The sequence below is a fragment of the Rhineura floridana genome, chromosome 4 (assembly GCF_030035675.1).
Source record: "Rhineura floridana isolate rRhiFlo1 chromosome 4, rRhiFlo1.hap2, whole genome shotgun sequence".
Taxonomy (NCBI): domain Eukaryota; kingdom Metazoa; phylum Chordata; class Lepidosauria; order Squamata; family Rhineuridae; genus Rhineura; species Rhineura floridana.
In genome coordinates, this window is record NC_084483.1 from 152,833,985 (window position 1) to 152,854,147 (window position 20,163).

The 20,163-nt window shown below is 41.5% G+C and overlaps 1 protein-coding gene across 3 annotated transcripts in view; it reads right to left on the reverse strand.

The window, feature by feature from the left end:
• Positions 1–860: 860 nt before the first annotated feature.
• Positions 861–20,163, reverse strand: part of MDGA1 (MAM domain containing glycosylphosphatidylinositol anchor 1) — a 399,800-nt gene continuing 380,497 nt past the window's right edge. For all 3 annotated transcript variants that reach the window (XM_061624888.1, XM_061624886.1, XM_061624885.1), the window contains 3 exons: positions 15,397–15,521; positions 6,376–6,484; positions 861–4,719 (listed from right to left, as the gene is read on the reverse strand). In XM_061624888.1, the coding sequence (XP_061480872.1) occupies positions 4,628–4,719; positions 6,376–6,484; positions 15,397–15,521 (326 nt within the window). In that variant the 3' untranslated portion in view covers positions 861–4,627. The remainder of the gene's footprint in view (positions 4,720–6,375; positions 6,485–15,396; positions 15,522–20,163) is intronic.

A 20,163-nucleotide genomic window follows, 5' to 3' on the forward strand; every position in this document is an offset into this window, starting at 1 on the left:
CTGGGAGAAAGGGCAGGATATAAATCCAATAAATAACTAATAATAATAAATAAAAGTGCATACAAACATGTATATTAGAATAAATTCACTGATGAAAGTTCATTAAGGATTTTCTTTTTCAAAAAAAGCATGAACTGATGTGGAATTATAGAGAACTGAAGATGGGAAAAATGAAAAACGGACAGAAGCCAAAATTGAAGCCAAAACTGACAGATTTGCCCATCCCTATCCAAGATTGCTTGACCCAATGTAAACAAAAGCCATTTCATCGGTAAGAATACAAAAGTGATTCAGAATAGGAATCAGCAACTAAGACCTAGATTGATTTTCTCCCTTTTAGAAGCTCGGTCTTCTCTTCAGGTCTGCAGTAAATTATAGCAAACTTTCTGGGGGTGGGTGGGTGGGGGGTGCAACACAATTCTCAGGGCTCAAGTCCAAAAGAAAGCATGGCCATTACACAGAGGATCCATTTTTCTCATATTATAGGTCCACAAAAGCATGAGATAGTATCCTCAGCATGGATTCAAATGAATGCAGCAGCTTGGAAATCTGGGGAAATTGGGTTAGGATGGGTATCCTGGGCTTAATCATGCAGTTGGAGGCTTCAGAAAACCTCTACCCCAGGGATTCCCAAACTGTGGTCCATGGACTACCACTGGTCTGCGAGCTTCACTTGGGTGGTCCGTGGCACGTCCACATGAAATTTTCATATTGATTTTTAATGGTATTTTGATTGCTTCTTTTATTTCTTATGTTGTGTTTTATTGTATTACACTCTGAATGCTATGAAATGCAATTTGTAAAATAATGACATACAATCTAAGAAATAAAAGAAGCAATAAAAATACAATTCAGCATCTAGAGGCAGGACATTACAATTGCTGGGGGGGGGAAGTTTGGGAACCACGGCTCTACACCACAGTGATCTATTATGTGCTTGCATGTGTGTCCTGGTTGCCGGGATCTGCTTTTATCCTCTACTGATAGCTGGGAGAGGTGAATATCTAAGTGCCTGACTACAAGGAGGGCGTCCTATTATTTACTGAGATACTGTGAAATCAGAAGGGTGATGCAGCCTCCACTCTTATAGAGGGGGGAAATCAATGCCAATAATGAAGGCCTGATAAGTTTTGAGTCCCCGTCATCTTTTCTAGCTCCTCCCCCCTGACAATCTAGCATCCTACTTTTTGTAAGAGATAACTGGGGCAGGACTCTTTATCAGAGCTGCCCCTAGATAAGCAAGTGGTGGACAGTGAACAATTCTAAATTTTACTTTGGTGGAGCTGTGAAAACAAAGAACTCACTTGGGACATTTGGGAGGAAGAGTATATAATCCAATCCAGATTAAACAATATGAGGTTTGCTTAATTAATTTCTTGGCCACCATAAAATATCCGTCTTCTCTGCCAGCATTCATCCACACAGGCAACCCTATACAAATATCACCATACACCCACCAGAGCATGTCTGACTCCCATCTACCCCAAATGCTCTCCCCAAATTTTCTGTAGCAGTGATAATATTGTTTACTTCCTATTGCCCAGACTACCAAACAAACACCTAATGCTGGAATCCATACTTAGGCTGCGAGCATACTAGTCACCTACAGCAAAGCATTTTCATTGGCCACATCTGGAGGGGGAATGGGTTGATCTGATGATCAGTTGCGAAATCTCTTTGAAGTGAATAAAAAATGCACTCAAGCTGATCCCACAAGGTTTTACAGTAAAAAGGGGCTGGGCTTGACTAGTGTCGCGTGCCCCATTTTTAGAAGAGAGAGGTGGAGAGGAGCATTGGAACTGGAAGAACAGGGAGTATGTTTCTACCCATAGATTATCTGGGAGTAAACCCCACTGAGCTAAATGTACATACTACTGGGTAGACATGCGTAGATTTGTGCTATAAATCTTCTTACTTATGGGACATGTTTATTCCCCTCCTCCCCCACATCCTGTTTAAATGATTACTTTGAACGGCAATGAGTTTTGGAAGGAGCAGAAGCAGCATATTCACAACACTGGGAACCATCAAGGTAATCTGGTCACAGCTAGGCACTTGAACTGGTTGGGATCCTACTCTGTAGCTTCCTTACAAATCCAGCCCTACAAAAACCAATTTAAACACTTTTCCTTCTGTGTGTAGAATAAAGCCTCAAGACACTGGGGAAGACAAAATAGTTAGTAGTTCCTAAATTACTTTAGCTCTTCTCCATATATATACATGGTAAAAGCCTGGATGTTGACATGGCACTGAAGAAGGCCAAGAGGAGGGATGGTGGGGGGGAGTACACCTAAGCTAGCACCATGCTGTTCCTTGAATACAAATGTAATTCACATGCTCAAATTAATGGGTGCAGTGTGGACACTTGCACTAAAAGCTCTCCCTTCCACATGCTGCTTATCAAAGTAGGGCTAAATATAACTTATATAGCCAGTTGATCACTGCGCTCTGCAGGTGAGGGCCTCCTGCAGATACCATCAGGGGGTTGGACTTGATGGTCTTATAGGCCCCTTCCAACTCTACTATTCTCTGATTCTATGATCTTATCAGGAGGTCCATTCTGCACAACAGAGGAAGTCAACCTTTAGTGTAGTGGCACCTACCCTTTGGAATTCCCTCCTCTTAAATATTAGACAGGTGCCATATCTTTTTGGCACCTACTGAACACCTTCCTCTTTCAACAAGCCTTTTAAGTAGAGACCTTATCCCAGTCTGCATCTGTGTTGGAATTGCTTGTTAAGATGTTTTTAAAGCTTTTTAAAAAGGTTTTGTTTTAATATATTTTAATGTCTGTTTTTATGATGTTTCAGTATGTTTTAATATTTTTGTTTGCCACCCTGGTCTCCTACCCGGGGGAAGGGTGGAATATAAATTTAATGAATTAATAAATAATAATAATAAATAATATGGACAATGAAGCAACATTTATCCAGAGCATCATACTAAGAAGACCACTTCCTTCTGACTTCACAATGTATAGTTGGATCTAATGATTTTTCAAGGTCAACGTTGCCCAGCTCAAGTTGGGAGCAACAAGCTTACTTTCCTGAGATAACTTATTCTCTCACAGTGGTAGCATGGCATCCCTAAAAACACTATTAAGTTTTTATCTCTGTCTGCAATTCAATTCCCTTGGAAATCTGCCCCCCCCAAACCAAGCAGTCTGCCCGTCCCAGTTCCCATGGGGTTGGCCTGTTTAATTTCCTCCTTCTTCTGATTATCACCGAGCTTGAAGCCTCCACCTGTCTTCCCACTTCATCATGAAACTGAAATATAGCTGTCTTATCACTGAGTAGTAAATCAAGCACCATGTTATTGGCACCCTGCAATTAGTAATGATCCAAGGATAGGTACCTCAATTAACAAGCAACTATTGCAAATTCAGATGTCATAAGGGTCACCTGGGGAGGGCTTAGGAGAAGATAAAAGGTACTTTATGATTCTCCTTGGAGTTTAAATTTTGTGTGTGCGTGCGTGTGCGTGCGTGTGTGTGTGTGAGGGAGCAGAGTTACAAAAAAGTGAATGGGAGATATTTTTTTAAAAAGCTGAGAGGAGATCCTTGCTTTAAGGTTTCTGTAGCTCATGCTTTTGACATTGACTGACTGCAATGTCACCATTCAGCCACCTTGCCTTGGTCCCCAACCAAATGTTCTGTTTTTTTAGTCCCTAAGCTAGATTGACAATCTCTTCCATGGTGGTGAAAAGAACAAGTACAAAGGGAGAAAACTGAGCAGCTTGAGAAGGGGAAAAAAGTAGGGGTCAGAAGATGTCAACAGCTGATCCTGCAGCTTATGTCTGCCCCAGATTTTTCCATCCATCTCCACCATCCACAACAGGTCTGTTCCTCTGCTTTGCTGAGCTGAATTTGGGGGCACATAGGTGTGAAGGATGGGCCAAAGCAAGTTGCACATGGACAAGTAAATACGTGACAGTCTTGAAAATGCGTATGGAGACTCTGTAGCACATGCGGCGGGGGCAAGATTCCATGGTCACCGGCACATGGGGAGGGTGTGGCCCCCAATGGAGACAAGTGGGATGCTGTTTTGGAAGGGTGAGGCGGTGCTGCAGCTGACAGATGGTAGGCAGAGCCAGCCAGGGAAAGGTCACAACACAGAGATCCAGAAGGGGAGCACTGTGCTAGAATGTCTCTTAAACTGACGCTCTATGGTAAAGAAGGTAACAGTTCTGGTACAAATTTGTGCTTTAATATATTTTGTTTTTGTTTAAAACAAAAGTTTCCACTTCCCTGAGGAAGTCCTGTCCACTATTACCAAGGAAATGTGGCTTTCCCCCCTTTCATTCATCCTTTTCAAAAGCTTTTTCGTTCACATCTTTGCCTTTTGTTCCATTATTTGCATCTCTTCTTTCCATTGCTTCCTCCCTCTTTCTCTTATGTTTTTTTTCTTTTAAAATTAATATCTGTTTTGTTTTGAGATATTATGACTTCCTCCAGGAATCCTTCACGTTCTGAGCTGGATCCCTGTTACGTCGTCATGCTTGTTAGTCTTTGGTAACATAGGGACACTTTGGTGTGCCAGTGAGGAGGGGGGAAGAAGAGGAGCAGAGGTGACCAAGTTGGAAAGGAGGAGGAATGTCTTAGTCAGAAGATGGGAGCACTCGCTTGCTATCATCTGAGCAGGACAAAAAGGAAGAAAAGTAACGGTCCACAGAGGAACGGTTTGTGTTGGCTGATGGTACCATTTTCTGGAAGGGCAACCGCTGCAGGACAAGAAAGAGAAAAGGATTAGTTATGGAAAGTGTCCCTGTTTTGCAGTATAAGTAATCATGGAATGAAAGGATAAACTAAAGCGGAGATGGGGAATCTCTGGCCCTCCAAAAGTTGTTGGATTTTAACTCCCATCAACCCAGCCAGCATGTCCAATGGTCAGGGATGATGGGAGTTTTAGTCCAATGACATCTGGAGGGCCACAGGTTCCCCATCCAAGAATAGCATGGATCCCTAGAATGAATAATTTTTGACAAGTTGGTATATTATGACAGTGGAGGTATACCCAACTATTGATGAATGAAGCACAGATATATTACAAGAGGTCCTAGAAGAATTTTCAGTGTGAGAACAGAGAAAGCTGCCTTAGACCAGGTCAGACTATTTAGCCATCCAGTACTGTCTACTCTGACTGGAAGTGGCTCTCTAGGGTATCAGGCAGATGGTTTTTCTCCATGCCTGAGTCTTTTTCCTGTTTAAACCTAGAGATGCCAGGGATCAAACCTGGAACATTTTGCATGCAAAGCATGGACTTTACCACTGAGCTATGGTTCCTCCCCATACTTGAATAGAAACATCTAACTGGATCCCACTTACCCCAGTCATAAACAGTCATTACTTTGAAGAAACTCTCACTGGGATGCATAATCTCAATTCATGTTCATGAAAACGTAATTTTCTCTATGGTATGAATGGTTTTGTGATTGTCCTTGGGGGTTAGCAACCTCTGGCTGCTGTCTGGTTGGTACTGACCCATGACAGGGCCTTTTTGGTAGTGGTTCCCCATTTGTGGAATGTCCTCCCTGGTGAGATGCATTGGGGAAGGGCCGTAGCTCAGTGGTAAAGCTTTGTATGCAGAAGGCCCCAGGTTCAATCCCTGGCATCTCCAGACAGGGCTGGGAGAAACTCCTGTCTGAAACCCTGGTGAGCTGCTGCCATTCAGTTTAGACAATCCTGAGCTACATGGACCAATGGTCTGGCTCAGTATAAGGCAGCTTCCCTTGTTCCTATGCAGCTGTCTCCCTCATTATTAACATTAAGGAGAAACTTTAAAACCTTCCTGTTTACCCAGGCATTCATGGCTGAAAGATACTGGCTGTGGCAACCTTGAAATTAGCAACTGTGAGGGTATGCCATAGCTTTTAAAATTTTTTGGATGTTCTAAATGTTATGTGATGTTTTTATTTGGTTTTAAAATTGTTTTGGAATGTGTTAGTTGGTTTTTAAACAGGTTTTAAATGTTTTAAATATTTTATTTTAAATTGTATTGTTTTAATCTTTTGACGTGCTACCCTGGGCTTCTTTGGGAGGAAGGACAGGATTGAAATTTAATAGATAACAAGAGAGATGTTCCAGACTGAGTCCTGTGGCTACTGCTATAATGACTGATTTCCCATCTCATATATGGGGGTTCTAAAGAACAACTCCTTTTGTTAACTAATACGGCAAACGTTCTGATGAACAATAAACTTTCCATAATTACATATGGCAAATTGGTTAAACATCTGTGGATTGTAAGGTATGTTTCCCATTCAATACTGGACTCTGCTCATAAGCAGATAGTCAGGTCAACATACAGAGCTTTCCCAACCTTTTCCTCGGATTTAGGGTACAAATGTGCAAACACTACATGAATGATAACCACTTACCTTTATTTGGGACAATTGGCTTCCTTGGACAGTCTCCCTTTTTTAGAGTGATGTCATCAATGGCAATATCTCCCTCTGAGCCTGTGCCACGGACGCCTTCAAAGATGATCTGCAAGCACAGCACATCAGAGTTGGAAAAGATCTCAAGTGGCAATCTACAAACTTGGAGTCAACTGAGAACACACTGTTGTGCTTCTCACATTCAGCAGGTTCAGATGGAAAATAGTGAGGATCAGAAAATAACCAGGACATAGGAGGGGAAATACAACATACAAAGAACATACAAAGATTAAAATAAAATGACCACTATCAGAAGAGGGAATGACCCTCCGTGGTGCAGAGTGGTAAGTGGCGGTAACGCAGCCGAAGCTCTGCTCATGGCCAGAGTTCAATTCCAACGGAAGGAGGAAGTCGAATCTCCGGTAAAAGGGGTTGAGATCCACTCAGCCTTCCATCCATCCATGGTTGGTGAAATGAGTACCCGGCATATGCTGGGGGGTAAAGAAAGGCCAGGGAAGGAACTGGCAATCCCACCCCATATATACGGTCTGCCTAGTAAACGTCACAAGACGTCACCCTAAGAGTTGGAAACGACTCACACTATAAGTGTGTGGACACCTTTATCTTTTATCAGAAGAGGTGGGGTCAAGGGAAAGGAAGTGCATCTGTTGGCACGGAGTGATGGAGCAGTGCAATCCTATGCAAGTCAACTCAGAAGTAAGTACCACCACGTCCAATGGAGTTTACTCCCAGGGTTACACACTTAACTAGGAGTAAATCCAGTAGGACTTACTTCTGAGCAGACATTTACAGGATGTAAAGTAAATAAGCTAGAGAAACAATCACATGAGAGGGATATCATATCTCAAACTGCACCTTTCCTCTCTCCTGACAAACTGTTCTCACATCTTTGCTGTCCTTTGCCTTATCCCTTGATGTGAGTCATACTTTACTGAATGAACCTTCCCCCCACTTTTTACAGGGACAACTCTGAAAACAGTTATGCTATAATTTATGAAGAACATCATGTGTTAAGAGGTTTCGACTGTCTATATCCCTTCAGATAGTAAGCAGGGTCTCCTATTTTTGAATGCTCCTCCTAACCCACTTAATAAGTTCTCTGCTTGTCATTAACTAGCAGGTGGTGGTTACACAAAACTTTTCTGTTTCATGTGCTAGTTTAACCTCACACAGAGAATGGTTTCTTTTGTTTTTGTAATGTGTACTGCACACTTGCAGTCCTTGTTCTATAAATCAGATTGAAGTGTGAAATTTTGTGTCCTGAAGGCCTGACAAAACCCAAGCTCGATCATTTTTTGCGAGGCACTGTAAAGGACTTTAATTTCTGTGTGTGGATGGTTTAAAACTGGAAAGCAATTGTGTGTGTGTGTGTGTGTGTATATATGCATATTCTCTTGCATGACCTCCTTATCATAATGGGTCATTATTGTTTTGTTATCACCACAGGCCTTAGGAGAGGTAGACAGGTCACCAAAAACAACCAGTTTAGGAGGAAATGAGTCAAGCTTCATCATCCCTTGCTTGGAGGCAGAAATGCTCACTCTGGTACTAAAATATCTCCAGCCCACCACTGTGAAGGCCACAGCTCTGTTCCTCCCTCTGTTCTACTGACTCTGGAATCACAGGGGGCTCCTTCATTCTTGAGGCCTGACAGTTACAGCTTCATTAGCCCATGCCACGCGTGCTGTTCCCATGGTTACAAGACTTTATGGGCAGCTTAGGGCAGAGGCTCAGTCGCCTCCCATTCCCTAAGGAGAAAAGCCAACCCTCTGCATTCTGAACCTATTATGCAAGAGATAGCTGCAACTCAAGCCTGCCACTGCCTGTCTTCAAATGATATAAAGCCATACTAGCACTGTCCATGTACTCAGAACTAGATATTCATCTATGCTATTCCCCTAACCTCCCCCATGTTTCAGTTTGAGACTTAAGGATAAAGTCTAAAGGGATGTCTCTCTATGAGATTACACCTCCCCCTATGTCAAGCTACAGCAGCTGATATTCCTTCTCCTACGTAACTATTAAAGGTGCAGGAGCCCTCTCCTCTTTTTTACCTGGGCACCCTACTCCACAGCAAAACTTTCCCCTCTATCTGTCCATCTATCTATCTGTCTTGTACAAAGTGAAGCTTTAGTATGGCTAGCATACTAGATGATGCAGCAGGTCAAATGCATTTGAAGAACACCTGATGCAATAATTTGAAAATGCCCCAGGCTCATCTCCACTTCTTGTGGCCTGGCGAAAAACAGATGAGCCAGAGAGAAGAAGAAAAAATGTTGCCTGGTATAAGCCTCATGGCATACCTCCAAATGGCAATGTTAATGCGTGTATCTAGAAAGCTGGGTTCACAAGCATTGCTATTTATGTTCCCATCACTGTCAAATCTAAATGGTCCAGAAACATTGCTACAGAAATGTGAGTCAAACCAGCCTATGAGTCAAACCAATATATGCTGGAGCAGGTTCATAAGCAACTGAATGATAACAAATTAGTTGCCCATCCCTGTTGTCATTAAGCACACAGCAATAACTGAGCTACAAGCAATAAACAGCACACTCACAAGTAACAAGATTACTGTTTTATGGCACCCCAAAGCATGCTATGCACTTCAGAGCTAAGTAAAACAAAGCAAATGCACAGAGCCGTGCCACAGACATACATTCATAAGGTATCATTCACTGAACAATGAAAATAAGGTGCAGGACATAACAGTCACAATGAACTCTCCAGGAACAAACACCTGTGGGTTGGAGCACACAAAAAGAAGCTTAAGATAATAAATGTGTGTGGCCTCATGCACTCAGAGACACTGGGCCTCTTTACACTATACATTTAGATCTGATGTTTAACTAATCAACAGTTACAACTTTCCCAAAACATTCCTGGGAACTGTGGTATGCCATGGGTGCAGTGACAGTTTTCCATGATGTGTCCCTGGCTTTCCCCACTTACTGAACTACAGTTTTCAGGATTCCTTAGGAGAAGAAGATCACTGTTATGTCTGTGGTGAAAATGGCTCAGAATCACAAACCAACAGAGTTGAAAATTTGAGCTGCATCTACACTGGAGGATTTAAAGGCATGCTTTCAGTGTTCAAGTTGAAGATTATAATATTGAATTAAAAGTAACTATATGCAAAACCTTAGTTATACCCTGAACACAACCAAAATCCATTTGCCAAATCACCCCAAGCAAATGTCATTGAGAACAACTTTGCATTATTAAAGCATCCTATCTGAAGTTGTGACAGTTCTAGAGAAAGGGAGCGTGTGAGCCTTTCCTAATCCTAACTCTAATCATAAAGGGCATCGTATAAATCACAAGAGAATCTTCACAAATTTATCTGGCTCTTGATATTAAACATAAACACAGTTTATCCATTATGCATCATATTCCCAGAAATAAAAAGCCTCCGAGGCAGGGCATAGTTGCCCTAGTACAGTGAACGAGTGTATGGCGGCTCATTTTGCCATAGTCCCAGTACACAGCCACAAAAAACTGAGAAGTGGCTTGGGAGGGATGGTGGTGGTGGAGACAGTATTGGTCTCATGGCAGTGCTGAACTCTTTCAGCTGGGGATTGTGTCGAGTGAGCTGGTGAGCTCTGGGTTGGCAGCAACAGTAACCATGCAAGTGTGCCACTGCCAGGAAGACATCATTACTTCTGGCCCCACCCCTTATAAGTCCCTGATGAGCAGGGGTATAGCCGTACAGGGTCTTGGGGGGGGCTAAGACCCCTTACATTTTTGGCAGCAGGGTCCCTGTGTCTCCAGTATCCTATGAGCCAATCAGTACAAAAGGGGTATATGTTGGCCACTGAGAAGAGTCTTCTAACATGCTTTCTTGTCCTTTCCTGCTGATTGGAGCCAATCAGAGTGAAAGAAGGTAAGTCAGCCACTGAGAAGACTCTTTTCACTCTCACCTTTCATGTTTATTGGCTCCTAGGGATGTCTGTTGTTGTGGGAGAGGGCATTAACAAGGATCTTATTCTCAACCAGGCAGCAAAAAAAGGGAAGGTGTGGCTGTGACCTTGCATTTCTGAATTTGCCACTACACTACTGCTGCTGAGAAAACCTCATGTACCAAAAGAGAGTTTCACCTTTTTTAACTGATCCTGCTCCATTGCCTTTACCAGCAGCATGTTTTAGCAGGTGAAGTTTTTCCTTCCACTGATCTCTGTATGAAGCAAAGCTTCTCCTGCTAAAGTGCTGTGAAAGACACGGGGTCTAGTAAAAAAAAAGGATGGCAACCTATCACAAAATGGTGTAAATATTGCTTACAATATTTGCAAATATTGCAAATGAGTGACCTTACTAATATACACTCAATTATACATGACAACAAGAACAATCATGTGCCTGGTTTTGCTAACATGGATAGCCTCAATGCTGGAGCAAAGACATCATCATCAGAAATATGTGGTTGCCACCAAAGGTTAGTGGTCCAGGGTTTCATCCTCATTTCTCCCTGATAGTGTCTAATAATATAAGTGTGTAATATGGTGGCACTGAGCTATGTTTCCCCATCTCACCTGGCTGTTTGTGGAGGTAAAGAAACTCGCAGCTTGGAGGCATCATGCCACACTATTCTATATTCACTAATAGGCAAAAAAAAACCTTACAGTTTAAGAATATGCCTATAGCCAACAAATATTTCTATCAAATTTTAAAAAGCAGGGAAATTGGGCAGCTATAGTGAATGCACCGGGAGAGCAGGAGAACTAACCTCCTCTCTGAGATATTGTCCTGCCCTACAAATTTATCAAAATGCGAACACAATTTGGGTTGGTCTTTCACAGTCCAATCCACTTCCAGTGTAGCTTGGAAGAATTTGGTAGCATGTGCCTCTGAGCATATGGTGAGTGGTGGCAACACCTGCAATCAGCCCAAATAACACAAACAAGACATGTGTTGTGCTGATACTGTTTTAGCAGGGAGGAAGCAACAATATTAAGACAGTTGATACAGTTCAGATAGTCACTTTACATATGTTTGATTTACTCAAGTTTGCTGAGAATGGATTGATCATTTGCATGCTTATTGAGTTCAGTGGGATTTACTCCCCTGCAATCATGCTTAGGATAGGTGAAACCAGAGCTTGGAAGATTACTTTTAAAAAGTAATAAATTACAGTTACAGTTACATGGCCCAAAAAAGTAGTAATTACCGTTACAATTACAATTGCTCTGAAAGTAACTGATTACTTTACTTTTTCTCAAAAGTAACCACTACAGTTACATTTCAGTTGTTGTTGTTTTTTAAAATGCCTACAAGGTGCTGGCCTTGGCTGCTGCACATCTAAGTAGCCTTAACCAAAATTAAAAATAAGCACACACACAGAGAGGGTAGTAGAATAATTTTTTTAATCTGTAACATTAACAGAATGGCATAACAGAATCTCACATGCCCTCACCCCACCCCCAGCAATGATGATACCTCAACACACACATTTGTTGTTGTTATATGCCTTCAAGTCAATTCTGACTTATATATATTGCCTCCATTGCCATATATATATACCTAGTCTCGCTCTCCTCCTCCCCCCTCATTGCCTCCTAAGCACCCATAGAGCACGAAGAAAGAGCGACGCTGCACAGAAGCCCAATCTGAAGCACATGATTTTTATCCACAAATCAGAGGAGCAGAAGACTTCCCCTGCTCCCCCCCCAAAGTAATGTCCAAAAGTAATGCTGGAAACATTACAATTACTCCTCAAAAGTAATGAAGTTACTACTCGTTCTATTACCAGCAAAATGTAATGAAGTTACCCACTCATTACTCAAAAAAGTAATAAATTACAAGTAATTTGTTACTTGTAACTAGTTACTTCCTGGGTGAAACTGACCACAGGCGATGGGGAGGGGTAGAGGAGGAAGAGCAGGGGTCAAGGAGGAGGGGAGGGGAGGACAGAGGGGAGGAGGGGGATGGGAGCAGGGAGGAAGGGGATGGGAGCAGGGAGGAAGGGGAGGGCAGGCTTGATCATTTGCATGTTTATTGAGTTCAGTGGGATTTACTCCCATGCAATCATGCTAAGGATTGGTGAACCTAACCACGGGAGTGGGAGGGTGGGAGTGGGCAGGAGAGGAGGATGAAGGAAGAGGGGAGGGGAAGAAGGGAGTGAAGAGGGGAAGGAGGAGAAAGGCAGGTCTGATCATTTGCATGCTTATCGAGTTCAATGGGATTTACTCCCCTGCAATCATGCTTAAGATAGGTAAAACTGACCATGGGGCGGAGGAGGAGGAGGGGGGTGGAGAGGGAGTGGAGGAGGGGATTGGAAAGGGATGGGGAGGGAGGGGCAAAGGAAGGGGGAAGGAAGGGGCAAGAGGGGGAATAGGAGGAAGGAGGACAGGTTTGATCATTTGCATACTTTTTGAGTTCAATGGGATTTACTCCCCTGCAATCATGCTTAGGATAGGTGAAACTGAGCTGGGGAGGGGCAGGGAGGGGAAGGGAGGGGGAGGAGATTGGTGGGTGGGCACTGGGCAGAGGGGAAGCCCCTTTCCTTTTCAAAAGGAAAACATTGTGAACAGTATCATTGTTTTTCACCGTTTCCCCCACCTTTTTATTCTACAGCTGGCACATGTAGTCTCCCACCCAAATTTAAATCAAAGCTGTCCCTGGCCACATCCACACCAGACCTTTATTTCACTTTAGACAGTCATGGCTTCTCCCAAAGAATCCTGGGAAGTGTAGTTAGTGAAGGGTGTTGAGAGTTGGGAGATGCCCTGTTCCCCTCGCAGAGCTACAATCAGAGCAGCTGACTCTTAAACCAGTCTGGCCACTGGAGCTCTGTCAGGGGAATAGGAGTTTCCTCTCAGCACCCTTCACAAACTACACTTCCCAGGATTGTTTGGGGGAAGCCATGACTGTCTCAAGTGAAATAAAGGTCTGGTGTGGGTGTAGCCCCCTGATTAGGCAAGCTGTGAGTCTGGATTTTAGAACACTGACAGTTGGTTCTTACTGACTATGCCCGGGCTTATCATTCACTCCAATGCTAAATTTTTAAAATTAATTAAGAATCTGCCAGGCATTTTTTATACGTTTAAACTGCAGAAGATGAAGGTCAGAGTATGGGGCAAGGTCAGGTACTCTGTGAACACGGCTGATTTTTAATTAATTTCAAAAAATTCTGAAAACTCTGACAGAAAAAAGTCTAATAGAGGCCTGGTTTTTTCTCTCTCTACACTTTGAACTCTCGATTCTCTGACTGTTTTGTGTATCTCTGTAAACATTCAGAGGGTTGTTAAGCAAGCGTTTCTGAGTTCAGGACTATAAGTTTTGTAAGGTTTTGTTTTGAAATGAGCTTATGGAAAGCATCAGAATGGCATGGGGGTATTTTCAATTCAACATTATGCAATGCGAAAAATCCATGCTGGCTATAGTATACTGCCACTCTCAAGGCTGTAAAACACTAATAGCAAACTCATTCTGAGTATGGATCTTTATATATCCAAAACAGCATAGTCTATACTCAAGATGGAAGCATTAGCAAAGCACCAAGATTTGCAAAAGTACTACATATATATGTGTGTGTGTGTATGACCCCCCCAAGGGATGGAACCCCAGACAGCCCAATGAGAACTGAGCATACTGATTGGCCACAGAATGCTGGCTGACCACTGGGGGAGTAGAAAAAAGGAGAAGTGAGAAAAAGTATCATGGAACAGGTCATGGCTAGGTGGAACCCTAAACAGAAGCACTCCATAATGCAACATTTTGTTGCAGACCCCACTATAAGAGGACCAGATAGCAGTCAGACCACTGAACCATTTAGCTTACTATACTGAGTGGCAGTGGCTCTCTAAGGTTTCAGACAGGGGTCTATCCCAGCCTTACCTGAAGATACCAGGGCTTGAACTGAGGATATTTTGTGTGAAAAGTTTGTAATCTGTCACTGAGACAAGGCTCTTTCCTTCTTTGGGAAAACACAACCTCTATCTTCTATGTGACAGGCAGGGGAAAAACATCACAAGTGAGCTTCATGACAATGTGGATTTGAACCCAGTTCTCCCTGGTCATAGGGCCACACTTCAGCCACTGCACTGCACTGCAAGACTGCTGCTTTTGATGGTAGCCACATATCTCCCATAATATTTAATGGCAGCCACAGTCAAGCACATAAACATACATTTGTCAATTGCAAGGCAGTAAACACATGGCAGCTGTTACAAGCAACCACTCAAGCCATATATTAGTTGATGTTGTTCTCTGTTATTAGTGTGCTGAAAAAGCTTCCTGTCACTGTTATGGGGTTTGTTGTTTTGTTTTTATGGTATAATATATTTATTTGTGTTTTTAACAGTGGTGTAAGTCACTTGGAGATCTTTGGGTAAACAAGTGTCTAACAAATCTAAACAACAACAACAACTTCAGTAGCTGTAATCCTACCCAGTTACCTGAGAATAAGCCCCATTGAATTTAATGGGACTTACCTCTGAGTAGACATGGTTAGGTTTGCAGCCATAGATTGTTTTGTGATGGGCCATATCATTAACTTTGTTTTTAAGATGTCACAAGGCTCTTTGTTGTTTTTGCTGCAAAAGACAAACAGGACTCCCTCTCTGAAAATTAATTAACATTGAAAGGAAACGCACAGGGAAGGTAACATCAGTAAATATGTGTTGATGGCTGAGATATATATGCTATTGTGTGCTACCAAAAAAAATGCATCAGCAGATGATAAAATGGAATACAGATGTTCAAAATAAACCAATTGCAGTGTAGCAGTAAACCAGAAGAAAGTGTAAATGAATAACAAGATGAATTGAGGCATGTTCATACATTCCAACCTGGTGCTCAAACAACAATATCTGGCCATTCAGGAGAGAAATAGGTTGCATGTTAATAAGCTCACACAAATCCTCTGTCTCTAGCTTCTTTTCCATAGCTACAGTACCAAGAGGGAACAAGTTTTCAGACTATTTTGCCACTGATTTTACTAGTCCATGCCAGACATCTATATGAGCTGACATTTGTTCTCCAGGCCTCCAAGTATCTGCTTACCTGGAAAGGTCCTGCAGGGTTGATAGGTACATGTGCTTGTTGCCAGGCATTTCCTTTGTCCCCTTTGAGTGACAAGGCTTGAGTGGGCTGTTTATTCTTCACGTGAACCAAGAGGTTTAAGGAGCCTGTAAGAGATCAGCACCAGACACTGGAGTCACATTGCTTCTCCACAGCAATCTCTTCCTTTGTCTTACGGATCATTCTACATCTGCATCCATGCTATGTCTTGCACGCTGGTTCTTCCAATGAATTAAATGCATAGGAATGTGAGCTATTACAAAATCAACACACCTTTTTATGGCAAGTAGGAAGGAAACAAGGCAATTGAAAAGAGGTTTTCCTGCTCTACAAAGTGTTTCCCCTCAGAATTCCCCCTCCCTGGAACCTAGTTAATTCCCTGTCAGTCTGATTCCACTACAATATCAACTAGACGCAATGTAGATTTAGGAAATGCTGAATTACACATTAATTTAAGCATTGTTCTGCTGAATTGCTTGTGAACAGAAAGCACTTAGAAAGGGAGATCTGTTGCACATACTGGATGGAGCAAATAGAAATGTGAATTTAGACTCAATTACCCTTCTTTGTACTACCCCTTCCCTTGAGTGAAGCTGTGTCCTAGGTCAGTGGTTCCCAACCTTTATGTGTATGGGACACCCTTTGTAACCTCAAACATTTTTGCGACCCCCCCCCACATGCTAATTGTTGTAATTTTAGTCTCTGTTAATTGAAAAAATACATAATGAAGCATCAAATAATGTCATTTTTATTCATCACAGAAACAAATATTATGATAATGATGACGATGACAACGACGATGATATTTATTACCTGCCCTTGAACATAAGGTCGCGGGGCAGATTACAACAATATAAACAACTTTTAACAAATTTTGAATGGAATGAAAGAAAGGCTATAAAAGTAAATGACCCAAAGTAGTGAACATAGCCTGGTTGACGCCAGGGCATTTGGATTCTGGTTTTTCCACCTGTATACAGCAATGCCTCCTCTTCAGCATACAGCTCAGGAAGCTCCATATGACAATAATAATAATATGTCTAACAGACAGAATGTCAACTGGTGAAGCTTTCCCCATAATTGTATTTCCATACTAGAAAAGGCTTACTTTAATTTCTGTTTAATTTCTCCCTGCCACACAGCTGTCAAAGGCACAAGAGCCTTGCTCTCCCCCAATGCCAACCCTAAACCATGCAAGGAACTCAAGAGTAAAAACAACAAAATGTGGGCAACTTAACATATTTTAAAATATTTTAAAATATATTTAAAATGAAGATATACAACTGTATAAAAGCACACTCATAGCTTTGATAAACAGCAACAAATATACAGAGAGCATGTGCGATTTCACATTTTTAAAACTTACTTTACCAATCATTTTTTTGCTCACTTATTGCCTTGGGTCAGCCACTAACTCTCAGCCTAACCTATCTCATATGGCTGTTGCTCCATTGAATTTAGGGTTGCCAGGTTCATGGCCTGATCCTGATCCTGTATCTTTAGGAGAAGAGAAAGTCAGTCAAGTGCAGGTGTTCTTGCAACCCTGTAATGGGAAAAACCACAAGGTAGAATTCTCCCTTCTCCCTGCACAACTTTTAAAGATACAGAAGACCACTTGGTTGCCAGGCCCAGCCTTCAAGAGGTGTTCTGTATGTTTAAAAGTTGTACAGGGAGAAGGGAGAATTCCACCTTGTGGTTTTTCCCGTTACAGGGTTGCAAGGAACACCTGCACTTGGCTGACCTTCTTTTCTCCTAAAGATACAGGATCAGGATCAGGCCATGAACCTGGCAACGCTAACCATGGGAAATGTGCTATGATTGGCGGAAGGTCATGTGAACTGGATACATTTGTCAATCTCAAATCACCTGACAGTGAATGTATTGGCTGACTGATCCATGTGGAAAGCCTGACTATAGTTGCAAACAGATTTTTGCTGTGTAACTAAGTACGCCTGTATGGAAAACTGAATTGCAGTTGCTGTTTGATAACTAGCTTGTGGTCTAGGATTAGAGAAGCCCAAGTTCAAATTTCAACTCAGGCCACAAAACTCACTGGTGACCTTGGTCCAGTCATAATTGGTCAGCCTAACTGACCTCACAGGGTTATTGTGAAGATAACGAGGAGAATAATTTGAGTTCTGTGGAGGACCAGTGAGACAAAAATACATTTATTTCTAAAACACTTTCCCCTCAAAATATAGATATTTTCACTAGCACCATGCAAACACAAAATAAAAACATTTTAAAAGACATCAAAATAATAATAATAGTAATAATAATAGTAGTAATAATGCTGTATAAACCAGTTGATCTCAAGCTCTTACATTTATGACACGGCAGTGTTTTACTCAGAAATCTCCCCCTCACCCCGCTGCAGTTTTTATGCTTTCTGGCTTGTCTCAATAAATGCCTCATTTTAGTTATATGGTTCCGGCTTGGGTCAATTTAGAAATTTTGGCTGAAAACATATGATCACCCTCACATTTGAGGTGCCTTCAGGGATTTGCCTGTAAATATGAATGCTCAGTGTGGGCAGAGGCACATACGCAAGCCCCATCCTAACCTCCCTGTACACATCACACATCGTGAGGTAGCAGTATTAAAACTGATGAATGTAGTCCAGTTTTGTTCACCTCAGGACTGTGAATGAATGAGGAGAAGGACATAGCATAACATAACAGGGCAGTCCCTGATTCTGTGATCCTGGGGAGAAGCCTAATGAGAAGGCCATCAAACTAGTTCAGTCACTTTGTTATGGATAGGTTGAATTTTCCTTAAATGGAAAACTTGATTAAAATGAACGCTTTAAACTAGGACTTTCTGTTTGGTGATTTAAATCAGTTCACACTGGAACCAATTGCTGTCTCTATCAGCTAAGCAAGTAACAGATTCCTTTGACAAGGCATTATCCACAAAGTCTCTACCTCAGGGGTTCCCAGACTGTGGCTTGTGGGAAAAAAAGTTTGGGAACCACTGCTCAACTCTGAATAGGCTACAGAGCATGGTAGGCAGGTTAATAATAATAATAATAATAATAATAATAATAATAGGCATTGTCTTTTTTTTGGCTCCTTGCTCTGTCATAAGCTTCACTTCCTAGTACTGTAGTACTTAATTTTAGCAGTCAAGACATTAATCTATGAAAAGAGGATATCACTGTAGGAGGTGGGCCTACACCAAAATCCATTTCTAAATATTTTGAGTTGTACTATGTTATGAAAGTAGCAACCTTTCTCCAACTGTTATTTGCACTTGCATTTCATTTATTGCTGCTGGGGTGTCTCACAGCAAAAGCAATTGTGATTATGTGGCACAATATTTGAAGGGATGCCCATCTCCATATGTACCTATCCGTACATTACAATCTTCAGTGCAGTGTGTGTGTGAGGAGCTCTTGTAAATACCCCCCCCCCGGTTATTTAAAGTGATATGATGTTTTAAGATGCAATGTCTCTATTTATGGTGCTTTATTATAAATGATAAATTGAAAATATTTTATTATTAACATGGTGTCTTGTAATGTTGTGTGCATTTTTAAAAAGTTTTTAAAATGTTTTTAATGCTGTTTTGTCTTAATGTATTTTAAGATTTGTTTTTATGATGTTTTAAAGTGTTTTTAGTGCCTTGTTTGCTGCCCTGGGCTCCTGCTGGGAAGAAGGGCGGGATACAAATTAATTAAATAAATAATAATAATAATAAATTTTAATTTTGGGGATGTTAACATTTTAATTAGTTGATTTTCACACCAATGAATGTTTCTTCTTTCTTGCACCTCTTGGTAGATGTGGCCCTCCCCTTTTTTCACCTTCTCTTAAAAATCTCAACCATGCTGAGATACATGAGATTTATATGATCTCTGCTTGATTTAAGTGCTCAAGGCAGAATTCAGTAAACCATATGCCCACTACCTTGGAATTACACATATGTCACTGTTTGTGAAATGTGATGGCTCTTTGTAGAGGTCAAAACTTCTACTTCAAGAACACTACCAACGACTTTCTTTAATTAGTGTATGGATATCAAACCATTCACCCAATCCATAATTGCTTTACCCACACTTATGAGGTGTGTTAGCTATATGAATCAAGAGAGTACAAAAAGAAAACTGTGATAGCTGGGCAAATAATCACATGCAAAATGTCTCATATGAAATGGGATTCTCAAAATGAGCTGTATTAAGAGGAAGTATGTGTGTCCCTCTACAGTTCTGGAAGAGGTGTACCTGGGACAATGTATGTTTTTCTACCTGCTTTGCTGTCAGAAAACCATAGATAAACTGAAGGTAGTTCAAAAGTGTCCAGTAAAGATGATAAATGTATTGACTCTGAGTGGCTGAGCCACAATGAACGGTGTAGAAAAGAAAGAAATCTGTGTAACTTGGCCAAGAATTAACAATGGTTATTGGCTAAATATATATTCACAAGGTTATAACATTAATGAGAAAGAGAAACAAAGAGAGAGAGCTTAGCTGAATATATATGAATAGTGCAAAGCCACACATCTGATTTGCACTATGCCCTGTGCTCAGCTGCACTAAAGTCAGGTTTGGGCATGGCATTAATGTAGGTCATGTCTGTATTGTAAAAGAATTGATGCTGGTGTGGGATTGCCCCATATCATGTCATTCCTATTTAAGGATTTGAATGCCTCATCATGCTCATGCCATGCTCCTGCTTCATCCAAAACTGGAAACACAGATTTACAAAACAGAATATATTATCTTTGACTTTTGTCTATGCTGCTGATCAA